General features: G+C 45.3%; 1 protein-coding gene across 2 annotated transcripts in view; it reads right to left on the bottom strand.

Annotated features, from left to right (window-relative positions):
• Positions 1–14411, bottom strand: part of PAK2 (p21 (RAC1) activated kinase 2) — a 46156-nt gene that overhangs the window by 10119 nt on the left and 21626 nt on the right. For both annotated transcript variants that reach the window (XM_065073045.1, XM_005501563.4), the window contains exons 2-10: positions 14069–14279; positions 8283–8383; positions 7782–7932; positions 6038–6069; positions 5582–5689; positions 4379–4511; positions 3838–3901; positions 3117–3165; positions 289–401 (exon numbers count right to left, since the gene is read on the bottom strand). In XM_065073045.1, coding sequence (XP_064929117.1) covers positions 289–401; positions 3117–3165; positions 3838–3901; positions 4379–4511; positions 5582–5689; positions 6038–6069; positions 7782–7932; positions 8283–8383; positions 14069–14255 — 938 coding nt within the window. In that variant the 5' untranslated portion in view covers positions 14256–14279. The remainder of the gene's footprint in view (positions 1–288; positions 402–3116; positions 3166–3837; positions 3902–4378; positions 4512–5581; positions 5690–6037; positions 6070–7781; positions 7933–8282; positions 8384–14068; positions 14280–14411) is intronic.

The following is a 14411-nucleotide window of genomic DNA, read 5'->3' as shown; positions in this document are numbered from 1 at the left end:
AATGAAATGATTCACAAGCACTTCTAGACAAATGGTAAAGAAAGTTCATCTCTGGAAGGCAACATGAAATGTAAATGCTGCCAATAAAAGCTGTGTGCGTCTTATGTCCTAAATGGGCACGATAGCACCCTACAGGACAGATGACCTGTTATTTTTGTTTCAGATGGCAGTCTATATACAGTTTCATTTGCTTATAAGACCCTCAGGTACGGATCTGTGTTAGTAAATCAAGTTAAAACCTCTGGAAGCCCCTGGGGATGAAGGAATCGACCAGCCAGCTGCACTTACCTGTCCAGGAAGTTGACGATGTTGGGGTTCTTTAGCTCCTTCATTACCAAGATTTCATTAATAATCAGCTCCTTCTTGGGCTGTTTCTGCAGGTTTATCTGTTTAATAGCAACCTGAATAGGACAAAACAAAATAGCAATTGCTTGAACGCAGGTAACAAAACCATTCGGTCGTTCTTAATATTGTGGAAATTTAGAAGAAATTCCATAACAGGATTAAAGGAGTTTAGCACAGCTTGCAGCTGGCAAGTTATTTATTTATTAGCATACAACTTAAAAGAATTACAGCTCGACGAGCATACAACTCACGCCCACAGCAACATCACCTTCTTGCAGCTGAAAAGTTTCGCAAACAATAACGAAGGCCAGAAGGAAACATTCAGAAGATAAAAAGATACTCGCCCAATTTCATTTCAACGGGCCTAGGGCAGAAGAGGATCTTGTAGCAACTAAGGGTGATAGAATAAACCTTCCAATGCAAGGCAAGATAATAGGTGTTTCTAGGTTCCGACCAAATTAGCCTTTGGGTATAGGAAGTGCTGGGAGGCAGAAGGAATTGCTCTCAAAGCAATTAAGCAACTGAACTATCCCAGAGAAGGAAGGGAAGATCAAGAGCTGTCTTGTCCAGGAAATAAGCTAATCAGGGTAACTATTCCCGATTTTAAAATGTAGAAGAATTGTTGCAGTTATGTTACCTGCAACACTTTGAGGAGGCACTTTGGAGTTTACAAGATGACCTGCCTACCAGTCCAAAACCAAATGCAAGAACCAATATAACCCTGTAGAAACCATCGCTATCGTATTGCCAAGAGCATTAAAAGGAGAAAACCCATGGCACAGAATCATAATTAAGTTTTCAGGGGATCTCCGGAGGCCGCCTGGTCCAATCCCTTGCCCACAGCACAGCCAATGTGGAGCAGGTTACTGAAGGTTTTGTGCAACTGTGGTTTGAATGGAGATATCCATGGGCAGATAGTCCATGGGCAGATATTCAGCTCTGGGCTCCTGTCCCATGTTCAACCATCCTGACTGTGAGGGGAAAAACATTTCTACTATCTAACCAGACTCTCCTTTATGGCAATTTTTGTCTGTTACCTCTTGTCCTGTCATTGTGTTGCTCTAGGAGGAGTCTGCGCTCCATATTCTCTACACCTTCCCATCCGGGCATTGAAAATAGCAATAAAATCCTCCTTTGGCCTGTTCTCACCACTGAATAGACCAAATTCTACCCGGAAAGCCAGAGTACCGCATCCCTTTAATGCACAGAGACTGCAAACGGCCTGACAAGACGCACGGGAGGTCTAAGAAAGGAACTGAATTACAAAATGTAGCATGCACTCAGTATGAGGACATGAAGTACTGCAGTGTGCAGAGAGGAATCTAAGAGACGAGGCACTGGGATGACTGAAAGGCTTGTGTTTTAGAGATGTGCTCCGCTACAGTACTGGTAAATGTGGCTGATGTTGAAAGGGCAATTACTGATCGGTGACCTAAGGCTACTGGCAGATGTTTAAAAGAAAATTAAGGGATTGTGAAATTAAAGAAAAGCAAATAATTCCTAAGTTTAAATCCTGGGAACCAGGGATGACCACTAGGTGACAAGCAAGAAGATTATTGCTGATGTTACCAACTTCACCAGGAGGGTTTGGAGACACCAAGGAGGGAAAGCAAAGAGCAGGACGTGGAGAAGGCTCTGTGACCACAGCAGAGAATCACATCGGGGGAGCTGACACATACAGATGGGCACATCCACCACCTCTGCTGACATGGGACTAGAGAGCAAGTGTGCAAACACTGAACAAAATGTAAGTTTTGAAAATGCGGGACACCACGGCCCACAATTCGCAAAGGCAAAACTTTATTCAAAACACCTCACTCCCTCTGCTTTTCACCCGAAAGACAAAACTCTATTTTTAGCTTGGATCATCTGATTATCACAGAACAAGGCACACACTGTTACAGACGACTATGACAACATTCTTCTGGGAGGTAATAGCAGAGATGGGAGCCACAGAAAGAAATCGAGTCAAGTAATTTCACAGAATCCCAGAGTGTCAGGGACTGGAAGGGACCTGGAAAGCTCATCCAGTGCAATCCCCACATGGAGCAGGAACACCCAGATGAGGTTACACAGGAAGGCGTCCAGGCGGGTTGGAATGTCTGCAGAGAAGGAGACTCCACAACCTCCCTGGGCAGCCTGGGCCAGGCTCTGACCCCCTCACCATGAACAAGTTTCTTCTCATATTTAAGTGGAACCTTTTGTGTTCCAGTTTGCACCCATTGCCCCTTGTCTTGTCACTGGTTGTCACCCAGAAGAGCCTGGCTCCATCCTCCTGACACTCCCCCTTTCCATATTGATCCCCAGGAATGAGTCACCCCTCAGTCTCCTCTTCTCCAGCTCCAGAGCCCCAGCTCCCTCAGCCTTTCCTCACCCGGGAGATGCTCCACTCCCTTCAGCATCTTGGTGGCTGCGCTGGACTCTCTCCAGCAGTTCCCTGTCCTGCTGGAACTGAGGGGCCACAACTGGACACAAGATTCCAGGTGTGGTCTCCCCAGGGCAGAGCAGAGGGGCAGGAGAACCTCTCTGACCTACTGACCACCCCCTTCTAACCCACCCCAGGTACCACTGGCCTTCCTGGCCACAAGGGCCCAGTGCTGGCTCATGGTCACCCTGCTGTCCCCAGGACCCCCGGTCCCTTTCCCCTACACTGCTCTTCAACAGCTCATTCCCCAACTTATACTGGAGCCCACATAAAAACATTCAGCCACCTACATAAAAACATTTACACAGACAAAGCAATCGCAGTGCAGTGAACTCAGAAATCTCACCTCCTGCCCCGTTGCCACATCGATAGCTGTGAACACTGTACCTGAAGCCCTGTGAAGAAAAAAAAACAACATTGCAGGCAGTTGTATAAAAAACACACACATGAACAGATAGATCACAAACACTAAACTGTGTCAGCTTGCGACGTTGCAAGAGCTTTATCAAAAAGAAGGTTATTAGAAGCAAGTGGTATCACGGAAACACCAGGTGGTTCACATACAACAAAATCATCTCGAGTTCTCTCTGACACCAACTATCCTCCTGTATCCAGCGTGTTTGAGCCCCCAGAAGATCAGATAAGCTGGGCAACCCTTTCTGCAATAGGTATTAACTTTTCTTTTCCCCCAGGGAAGCCCACACACAAACACAGACAGACCTATTTGGAAAGTATACAGTAGGAGTTAGGCTGGAAAAGCTACAACTTGTATTAACATATACTTTCTTCTCCAATAATACCTTGGTCCAGGCAGTACTGTTACCGAAGATAACTCTGACACGTCCTCGTGCTATTCAGCCATCGTGAACACATCTTACCAGAGAGGAGAGGACTAGATACACTCTCCCATTAAAAGAATATTTCCAGCCTTCACCATGTGTTTATCACCACTTAACACAGCCCACACTTCTGCCTGCTTCAGTAAGCAGGGGCTACGCCATCAGATTGAACAGAGAACTGGTCTTAATGCTGCCTCACTGGGAATAAAAGTTGGGGTGAGCACTTACCCCTGCCCGATTTTTTCATATCTGGTGTATTTTTTCTTGGGATCTCCTATGCTCACGATAGTCCCTAAAGAAGAAAGGAGACACATCATGCTATTTCCCACTAGTATCTCAATTTAATTGTGGTCTTCTGTGTAGCAAAACCCAGTGTGGGGTTATGACAAAACCGGTAGCTGGGCCTAGTCTGGAAACCAGTCAGTTCTCGACTTAAGCACAGGAACATCAATGTGAAAAATTGTCTTCAAGATGACTACGGAACAAACAACAGCAGAAGCTATTTTGTGTTATTATGGTTGTATTATACAGGCAGATCGCACTGTCACAACCCAACTTCAACCCACAAAACCTGTTCTACGATCTTTTTTACCCAATAAGGCTCTGAAGCACATAAATCAGCAAAGCTTCTGAATGTTCCTCTCAGCTGCTCTTGGACACAAAACCAATCAAGCATGGTATCCACACAAGCCATAAAAGATGAGGGCAAAAGCTTAACGTTCCTCCCCAGCCTTAGAGCCGTCGTTTATCTGAAACAAAAACCACCTACGTAGTTTCTCCACAATCTCTTCATCTGACATTTTGGTCTTCTTCTTCTGCTTATCACCCGATTTCGTCGCGCTGTCAACAGCGGCGTCACCAGCCGGCGCAGGGATGGGGTCAATCACAGATCGAGTGTAAATCTGTTAAAACAGAGACCGTTCACAGTTCTTCAAAGATTCCCCAAACACCAGTTGACATAACAGGTTGGAGGCAGAAATTAGATCTGAGAAGCATTAAATTCCATAAAGTCAAGATGCTGGTAACTTTATTGAGCTCTGAAAGAAGGACCCAGGCACCCCCTGAGCGGATGCCAGGAGATTCATTTCCACACAGAAACCTTTGGTGGGTTTTCTACCTGCTTATTCTGCATAACCCACGCTAGTTATCAGCGCAGAAATCACTATTTAATAGCGAGATTCAACCACTCCTGAGATTGAAAGGAAAAAGATTCATGCTTCAACATGAAAAGAAGCACGAGGCTCTCAAAAACTTCCCAGTTGCCCCCGGTTTAGGGGATTTTCTTGGAGCTTTATTTAACTTCCTCCTGAGCTGTTCATGGACACACCTTAGAAATATCAAGCTGTAAGATCTGTCACATTTGATACGTTTACATCCCCAGAGTGGGCGATTATAAAGCAGCATCACTGACACAAATACACAATTCACATTCGTGCTCCCGCAGCAAAAATAAATGGGCAGAGCAGCAACATATCTGCATATCACAGTCCAAAGTATGAGCTGGGATTTGTTCACAAGGCGTGAAGTTCAAGACAACTACACTAAAACTTAACTAACAACTTCTTAAGCATTTAACTTTCCAGGTAATGCTGATGAGTAAAATCAGCTTTCGAATCTTAAATGTGAATTTGTTTGGGTTTAGGTGGGACATTTGGTGAGGTTACCACACTGCAATCAAATGAAATAAAGGAAATCAAAGACGCTGCCACTTTTAGGACTAAGAAGCCTCCTCGTCGTATCTTGGGTTGAAGTAGAGGCTTCACTGGCTATCTTCAACACAAGCCCACAAACAAATCAGCATTAACTTCAGGATTTCTGATTTGATATCCAGAAATTAGGCATTTTCTTAGCAAACTCAAAGAAAAAGCAGAACTTACAAGAGTTTATTTCACAATTACAACGCTTTGCTAGGTAACAGAAGTAGAAAAAATCCTGCAGCACCGAGGAGTTTGGGAATTTGACAGCCACTCACTGATTTTGTGTGGTCTGGCCGTGGGGCAATAACAGGAGGAGGAGCTTCCTCATCATCCTCATCATCATCTGCCACAGCTGTTGATGGCTCCAAACCTTTGGCAATGCCCTATATTTTTAACCAAATTACAAAAAATTAATAAACAAACAGAATTGTTTCCCCTACAGAGTTAAAGACTTGCTTCTCTGTGCCCCCCCCCCCATGAAGATTAAAGAATTCTTACTGTTGTCAAAAGAAAATAATAGGTTGAGCGGTTTAAGTGCCCTATTACGTTCTATTCCAAGACTAAAATACTATCGCTCCAGTGAAATACGCTGTGTTGATGCCCCAACTTTATGTTTTTATTTCACAAAAATCTCATTTGGTTTTACACTACGAGATTCAGTCCACAGCAAATGCAGAAGACCTGAACTCTTACGCGAGTACGAATAGACAAAGAATAGCAAACACACTCACCGTTGGTGTTCCTGAAGGGAAACCATCTTTTTCTAAATAGGACAAACAGCAGAATACATAAAATCATCAGAAAAATAATAGAGAGTGAACAGAGTAAAGAATTGTGGCAGGATGCAAACCCCGCTCTCTCCCCCTCCCTCCTTCGATATGGAAGGAGTAGACACATGTAGAGTAGAGTAGAGTAGACACTCTCTCTCTGCTGCTTGAGGTTGACAGCTTCTTTTGTTTGACCCCAGAGCCCGCTGGCCAGGGCCGTTAGGAGAAGGGAGTGCCGAGGCACCAGGGAGCTGCCGGGTACCCGCGGCCAGTGTGGGGGATGTTTGGAGGCTTCAGGGGCACCCCACAGCCAGTGTGTGGGTGCAGAGAAGCTTCTGGAATGCCCACAGTCAGACCTGATCAGGCTATAAAAACAGGATTCTCGTCGAGGCTTCGCCCCTTACGCGCGACCTCTTGGGAGTTACGAGCTGAGCCGCTGCTGCCAGGAGGCACTGCTCCCCCTCCCCCGGGACGGAGACTCCGGCGTAGTTTTCGTGCTCAATACGAGCACGTGTATAAATTAATCCTCGCATAATCGCGCGTGTATTTTCCCCCCGTGCTTCCACATAAGCACGTGTAATATTCCGTGCACATTTGCACATGTATTTCTCCTCGCAGGATTGCGAGTGTATTATAAATTTCCCCTCGCAGAATCGTGAGTGTACACTTTCCGTACCCAATACAAGTACGTGTATCCCTTTAAAATAATCCCACACCGTGTTCAGGCAAGTGTGGACTCTTCCTGGACTCAGGAATGGCTCTGGCATTGTTTTTGGTGAAGCCACACGCATGCACACTGTGGACCTCCTGTTGTATTAGTTGCTGCCCCTTAATGATTTACTCAACTGATATCCAAACCTGTATTCAAAGTCACTTCGGAGTGCTAAACCCCATCTTCCACTGGTCAATCTGCTGCACTTTCTTTTACCGAATAAAGGCTTGTTTTGGACCCTGTTGTCCCTTAAACTAACCTCAGGGTGCCTCCGTGACAAGAACACAGAGAGCTTTGGAGATTTTTTTTTCAGCTCTCAGAAAGCCAAATTTCATGGTCACAACCACAGAAGGAAGCTGCAAGTTTCTAAAATCCTCCCCTAAGGGCAGATAAACCCACTCCAAACCAAGCACTGATCATCACATTTATGTGTTCTGCCTCATCGAGATGTGAAACCAGGATCGAAGGGTATTTCTGCTCCCTTAGCAGTATCTTGAATCAAGGAGGAGAGTATTACTAAGCTGTTTTCAGAAACAGTTTAAAGAAAACTAGGTAAAACCACATGTGTTTGCAGGGCAGACATTCTCTCAACCCCCCACATGGCTCCTGACCTGAAAACAACTTATTTTGCATCTTCGATGTCACCACATCCAGTTCACAGGCAGCTGTTTTAGCCACAGACAGGAGGAGCAAGGTCTCCAGCACAAAACCAATTAATCAGAGTCTCAGAGCCTCAGCTTCATAAACACAGCCCGTTACAAGTTAATTTTGGGCGCTAGTTTGAATTATACGGTTCCACTTCTTTCCCCTCTCCACTTAAGACAGGAAATTAACTGGACAACACCAGTTTCCAGTAAGTTTTAAATCCATCTTCGAGTTTGCTCCTCATTGAAAAGCAGCTCGCCCTCTCAGCATTTTAATCTGATTTATGATTCTGAAAGAGCGGAGACTGCGTTCCAAACACCCAACTCCCCTTTAATATGCCTCAGATCTCACCTGGAGCAGAAAAACTAAGATACTTCTGTTTTGCCGTGTCTTTGGAGTCGTAGAACTTCAGCACATCTAGTACCGCCTGGGGATTTTTCTTCTGTTCTAGCTTTGTGATATTTGAGGTCTGCAGCAACCGAGCCCATTGCTCTGGCATTCCCTGAAATAACAGGCGATTTTAAGCACCCTTCTGTTATTTGCAAGTTTTAAAAGGCAGAATAAATTTATTTCCTCTATATAAAGCATAACACATTAAGCCTTAGACACATGAACAGGTGGGAGGGGTTTTAACGGCGAGCTGTATGTCCACAGGTGACACAATCCACAGCCAATATCTTGAGGTGACACAACATCAGATGTGACATTTGCACTAACAGGTCACAGTCTCCTTGCTGTGCGTGCTGTACAAATACACAGTAAAATTATTTCTTTGATAAAAATCAACAACGGCTTCAGTACAGCGCTGACCCGCGGCTGTTTTCCGAGTAGCTCCAAGGCTGGTTTACTTACAGTGAACTCTCCAGTAACGGCATCGAAGCCAACGTGGATGGTGTGCTCAAAATCCGACGGGGGGGAGATCTCTGGCCTTTCCTTTTCCTTCTTCTTGCTTCCTGAAAAAGAGATACAAAGATGTGCTGAGCAATGATTTGAAGTCCTATTGTCTCCGTTTGATATGGTCAATCCAAGCAGCACAACACTTAGGGTGAAAATAACCATTATTCTGTTTACAGGATGGAGGTGTTTAAATATACAGCACACTGATTTAATATTTTCAAGTTGGTATAGACTTCACCTAGGAACGAACAACTTGTTCCACTCAAATAATTTATACTAAGGTAGCAGGCAAATAAGAGATTAAAAGTGCCACAGTGCTCCGTTGAGCACAACAAATCCAAACACATGAAATGTTCACAGTGCAAAATTAGACATGTTAATAGGGATTAAGAAGAACAGCAAAGACAACTTCATTTCAACCTCAATTTCACCCTAAAGACAGTAAAAATTCAGTTGCCTCACTGCTCCAATTCAAGGTAATTAATGCAAACTAGGACTTCCTGTGATGAAGATAAGAGTTTATAGCCTCGGAGCAATTACCTAATTTAAATTAAAGGGTTTGGGGTTGCATAAGTACCAGAAGCAAAAACAGAAAATGAGGAAGACCATGCGCACAATCCAACCCAGCTCCAATTAAATTTATAAGATGTTTTATAACGCCTGGGGCTTGGGTTTTTTGTTTTGTTTTTTTCCCCTGACAAAGTTAAAATAAACTGGAAGACAATTTGTAGTTCAACCTAAATATAAAATACACCATTCTGTTCGTCTGACTCGGAAAAGGTTCAGAGGTGAAAGGTGGAAGGTTTCAGGAACCTGTTTTCTTGTTCTTGCAGAAATAAAGGCTTGCTCTTCATTAATACACAATAAAAAGTTACCGAACATGGGGAAAGTGTAGAGGAGGCTGCTCAGAGCCAGAGAGTCCGTCTGAAATCCCCTCGCGCCAGCCGAGAGGAAGGACGGGGAGCCGAGGACAATACTTACAAACGAAAAGCCATGTGGGCTGCCCCAGCCGAACAATGCGCTGGAAAGACAGGGCGATTATAAACAGGATATTTTAATATGGCTGCACAGGTCAGAGCCAAAAAAGCAAAGGGACTATCGAATGTTCTCATTAACGTTGTGCGGTCACAGGACAGGAGAAACTTGCTTATGAGAAAACACTTTAAGTGCTGTTTTTCCCCGATCTCTCACAGATGTTTATGTGAAAGCAAGGGGAAAAGAAAGAAAAGAGTTACACTCCTCAGGAAGGTTCTTCTTCGGGAGCACTTGATATGTAGGGAACAGGAGATGGTGCTCAAACCAGCATGTGTTGCGCAAATAAACCCGCTCCATCAAAAAATACACGCATTTTATTAGCGGGCGAGTCAAGGAGAGTGAAAATCCCTCCTCTGCCCACAGGGGCAGCACTTCAAACACATGCAAGTGGAGAGGTCCTGGCAAGAGGCAAATCCCGTGAGTCACAGGTTGGCAGGACATAGCCAAGGCCACGCTGCTCTGCAACCTGCGTGTGCCACAGCTCTGTACCAGCCGGGAACCCGGTAATAAAGGGCATTGCGTGTTCCAAACGTCAAGTGAACCCGAGGTCCCACAGAGGCAGCAGCAGCCTGAGGGGCAACGGGGTGATCGCGAGCCAGCGATGTGCTGGGTACCTGGGGTGTGTGAGGAAGAGTGTGAGCAGCAAGTTGGGGAGACTGGAGGTTGTTCCTCTCCTTCTGCTCTGCCCTGGTGAGGCCACATCTGGAGTTGGGTCCAGTTCTGGGCTTCACTGTTTAAGAAGGACAAGGAATTACTGGAGAGAGTCCAGCGCAGGGACACAAAGATGCTGAGGAGTCTGGAGCATCTTTGTGCTGAGGAAAGGAACAACCCCACATTCCAGAATAAGTTGGGAAACGAGCTGTTGGAGAGCAGTGTAGAGGAAAGGCCCTTGTGGCCAGGAAGGCCAATGGTACCTGGGGTGGGTTAGAAGGGGGGAGGGATCTGGGGCTCTAGAGCTGGACAAGAGGAGACTGAGGGGTGACTCATTCCTGGGGATCAAGATGGAAAGGGGGAGTGTCAGGAGGATGGAGCCAGGCTCTTCTGGGTGACAACCAGTGACAGGACAAGGGGCAGTGGGTGCAAACTGGAACACAGGAGGTTCCACTTAAATTTGAGAAGAAACTTGTTGAGGGTGAGGGTGGCAGAGCCTGGCCCAGGCTGCCCAGGGAGGTTGTGGAGTCCCCTTCTGTGCAGACATTCCAACCCGCCTGGACACCTTCCTGTGTAACCTCATCTGGGTGTTCCTGCTCCATGGGGGGATTGCACTGGATGAGCTTTCCAGGTCCCTTCCATTCCCTGACATTCTGGGATTCTGTGAAACTGGGGCTGCTGAGCTGGAGAAGAGAAGCTGAGAGGGATCTGATCAATGGGATCAATATCTCAGGGTGGGTGTCAGAGGATGGACCAGACTCTGTTCAGTGGTGCCCAACGCCAGGGTGAGGGGCACCGGGCACAGACTGAAACACAGGAGGCTCCATCTGAACATGAGCAGAAACTTGTTTGCTGGGAGGTGCCAGAGCCTGGCCCAGGCTGCCCAGAGCGGGTGTGGAGTCTCCTCCACAAGAAACGCAGCAATTTCTCTACAGCCTGCTGGTCGTAGGTAGAGAACTCCAGGTGGTAAACTCTGAGTTACGGAGCCACAGGTGAAACCACAATGAAATCCACCTGGAGCTCCCGGTCTCAAGCGCGACACATACACGATCCCAGGTCCGGGCGATGCCCCACAGCACCTCCTGTAATAAGGTCTGCTCAAAAACCACCATTTCTTGGTTTGTGGGCCTATTTTAAAGCCTTCCAAAAACACAGGCAGGTTTATTTAACTTCAGAAGTCCAGCCAAGGAAATTCATGGTAATTAAGCACTCTAGTAAAAAGATGACTATCACCTCATTTATCCTAAACAATGGAACTAAAAGGGGGAAAAAACCTCCATGACTAGGTCGTTAAATAATCCCTTCAATCTCTGACGATTATTTCAGTGCAGAACTAGCTCAGACTCTGGGCAGAAATTCTCGCTTTGTTAAATCCCACCTGTCTGCAGCGAGTCCCCCAAAGCCACCCTGTCTCCAAACAACCTTATCCCATCACAGGCCTGTTTGCTGCAGCCTCATACGTGTACAAATGAACAATATCTTCATTTGCCAAAAAGGAAAAATTACCATTTTTATAGTACTTTGTTAAGTTTTGCACTGGCTGGAGAAATTTTTCCCATGAAAACAATCCCTACCACACATCAACAGATTATTTTTGCGTATAGTCCCATCATATTATTAAAATCCAAGCCGGAAGTTAAAATTTCTGTAAAGCTTCCCAGCAGCAGAATTTAAAAACCAAATTTTATTTAAATAGGCATTTCTGGTGAGGGTGCGTCTCTGCCACGCTAATGAGCAAAACAACATCTGACTGACGGTTTGGTGCCAGAAAGTCACGATGTCCATTTATATTCCGCTTACATTTGACAGCCAGTTTTGCGGTCTCGAGGGCCGAAAACATCTCTTTGGATGGTTACACCATCCTTGCTGCAGGTCAACCACGCAACAAGAAAAACCCACAACTTGCAGATAGTTTCTTCAAGCTGCATAATTCAATGCCCAATTTTGCTAACCACATTATCTTGCTGTGGAGTAAAACCTGCTTTGTTTCAGTAGAATGCTACTTTAAATACTTTTTAACACCTAGGAAAGATAAACTGGCACCGTTTTATCCAAAACATACTTTTCTCAGCAGAAATTATTTCTTCTGTTTTTAGTTTGCATCACAAAATATCGGCAGGGATGCAGACACATGCTAAACAAGTATCCAGATTAACTTCCATAAATTTGGCACACGTCAGTATTTATAGAGTAGTCTGAATAAGCTTAAGTAAAGGGACTCTCAAACACATCCAAAGGAGCCAATACAAGTCTTCAACCACCTTCCCAGCCATTTCAGCAACGAATAAACCCCAAGACGGAAAGAGGAAACATCTGAGGAGAAGTAAAGGTGCTAGAGAACGTCACAAAGCTCTCCAGCACCCACTCACATTCAGCATTTGTTTCCCAGCATAAGCAGGTATTAACATCACTAATTCAGAGCAAGGAAAACCTTCCTTCGCATGGGGTTTATGTTCAATTTTATGATATCCCCATCTGTAAAAAGGGCCACAAATGCCCTGAGGAACAATCAACCCACCAGCAACACGACAAGCACCATCCCAGCTCCTAAACCATCCTCCCAGGCTGAAGATGGACAGATTAGATCCTTCCACCAGATGTATTAACACTTGGCAGCACTCACTGCAATCTCTAGGCACTTCCTCTCAATACCAGTGATATAACGGTAAAACACCAGTTCGTGTACCCAGATCCACGACCTCCACAGCCCTGGAGTCTCTCCTCTTCCCCTCCTCTTTTTCTCCTCCTCCTCCTCTCTTCTCCCTCTTCTTCTTCTCCTTCTCCTCTTCTCCTTCTTCCACACTTACCTCTTTAAGGCCGGTAAGAAATGCCCACCACTTCTATTGCTGTAACCCAGTCACGGACAGCTATTTCACAATAAGTGACCTTGTGAAATAACTATTCTGCTTCCAAAAGCTACACTGGCCAAATCTTTCCATCCTCCGAAAAGGAAAAACACACCCACCGTTCGGAGCAGAAATTCCGCCAGATCTTGCGAACACAGGGAAGCTCGTGTTTGTGTGCAGAGGGATTGCTCACCCAGCTGAGCGAGGGTAAGAACCAGCCCTGGGGAAAATCCTTAGCTAAGGGAATAAATAACCGGAGGAGCAAAGTCTCTGGAAACAGTCAAACCTGTGTCGGTGTGACCGAACCGGTCCTGCCCGGCACATCAGCAGAATTAACAGATAATACGAGCAGCAGGGTCCTTCCCCAGGTGCATCTTAATATTCATCACAAAAACGCTAACTGGTAGAGATTAAGAAAGTGCATAGGAGTTTGAAGTCAGGCTTGTAAGTCCCTGCGCAGTTTTACCGTTCCAGATGTAAGAAGATATTTACATCTGTGCAGTATTTTATTGTATTCGGATACAGACACCCTGGAGAAGCAGGGGCAAGGCTGCAGTGCTGTATATACACTCGTGGTACAGAAAAGAGGACAGAAACTAAGCACTAAGTCTAGTTTCATTACAGCAATTTTTTTCTCAGAAATAATCCTTGTTCACAGCAATCCAGATTTTTCCCCCACTAGTAATTAATCCTAACAGTGCCGTTACACAGACAGAACAACTTTATTTCTCTCAATTCCCCTTCATGCACACTGCATTTTCCCCAGCATTTCTTTCCCATCTCTTTTCTCCTCAAGGCACCACATAAACGGTCAACAACATGAAGTACCTTCCAAAACAACTGGATGCTCAGTTCAAAGTAAAAATCCGCATTTAGCGTAGCAAAAAGGCAAGTAATATGATGCTTAGGAATCGCAAACATTTCTTAGGGTTGTTTGGAAATGCATTCCTTTAAACTGGGCAGCAAACATGAGAAGCAATAGGTGGTGGTTTGCCTCAGTGAGCTATTTAATTTTTCTTACTTAGCATTTCATGTTCAAACATCACAATGCAAACAGAAAGAACATCTCAGCTCATTAAACACATACATCCAACTTTCAACACTTCTTCCACACTTGGACGGGCTCGACTCAAATGTCTAAAGAGCTACGAAAACTTACAAGAAGTAAAGGGATAAAAGTAATAACCTTGGAAAACAGAGGCATCTTACCTTTTTCAGCGCCAGTGAATATGGAGATGATTTTATTCCTAGGTTTTCTCTCCTCTGGTACAGAGGGCAGGGGTTTCAAGCTGTGGTTGGCAGACAACGGGTCTTTGCCCCACGAACTGAAGATAGCGCTGGTCATCCGGACGGGAGGAGCTGGTGGCTTGTCTTCCAGTTCTCCATTGTCAAACATGGTTCTCAACAGCTAGTGACGGCCCTGCAACACAAATCATTGCTTTAACATAGGAGAAAACAAAACATACAATATAAAAATACAGCTTTTCTTGTGTTGGCTGACAGGGAAGGAACCAGGTGAGCACAGCACCAGCAGACGCTGATGTCTCTGCCA

This window comes from Columba livia, chromosome 9 (assembly GCF_036013475.1).
Source record: "Columba livia isolate bColLiv1 breed racing homer chromosome 9, bColLiv1.pat.W.v2, whole genome shotgun sequence".
Classification (NCBI taxonomy): domain Eukaryota; kingdom Metazoa; phylum Chordata; class Aves; order Columbiformes; family Columbidae; genus Columba; species Columba livia.
The sequence above is the reverse complement of the archived record's forward strand: the minus strand, read 5'-3'. Positions and strand labels throughout refer to the sequence as shown.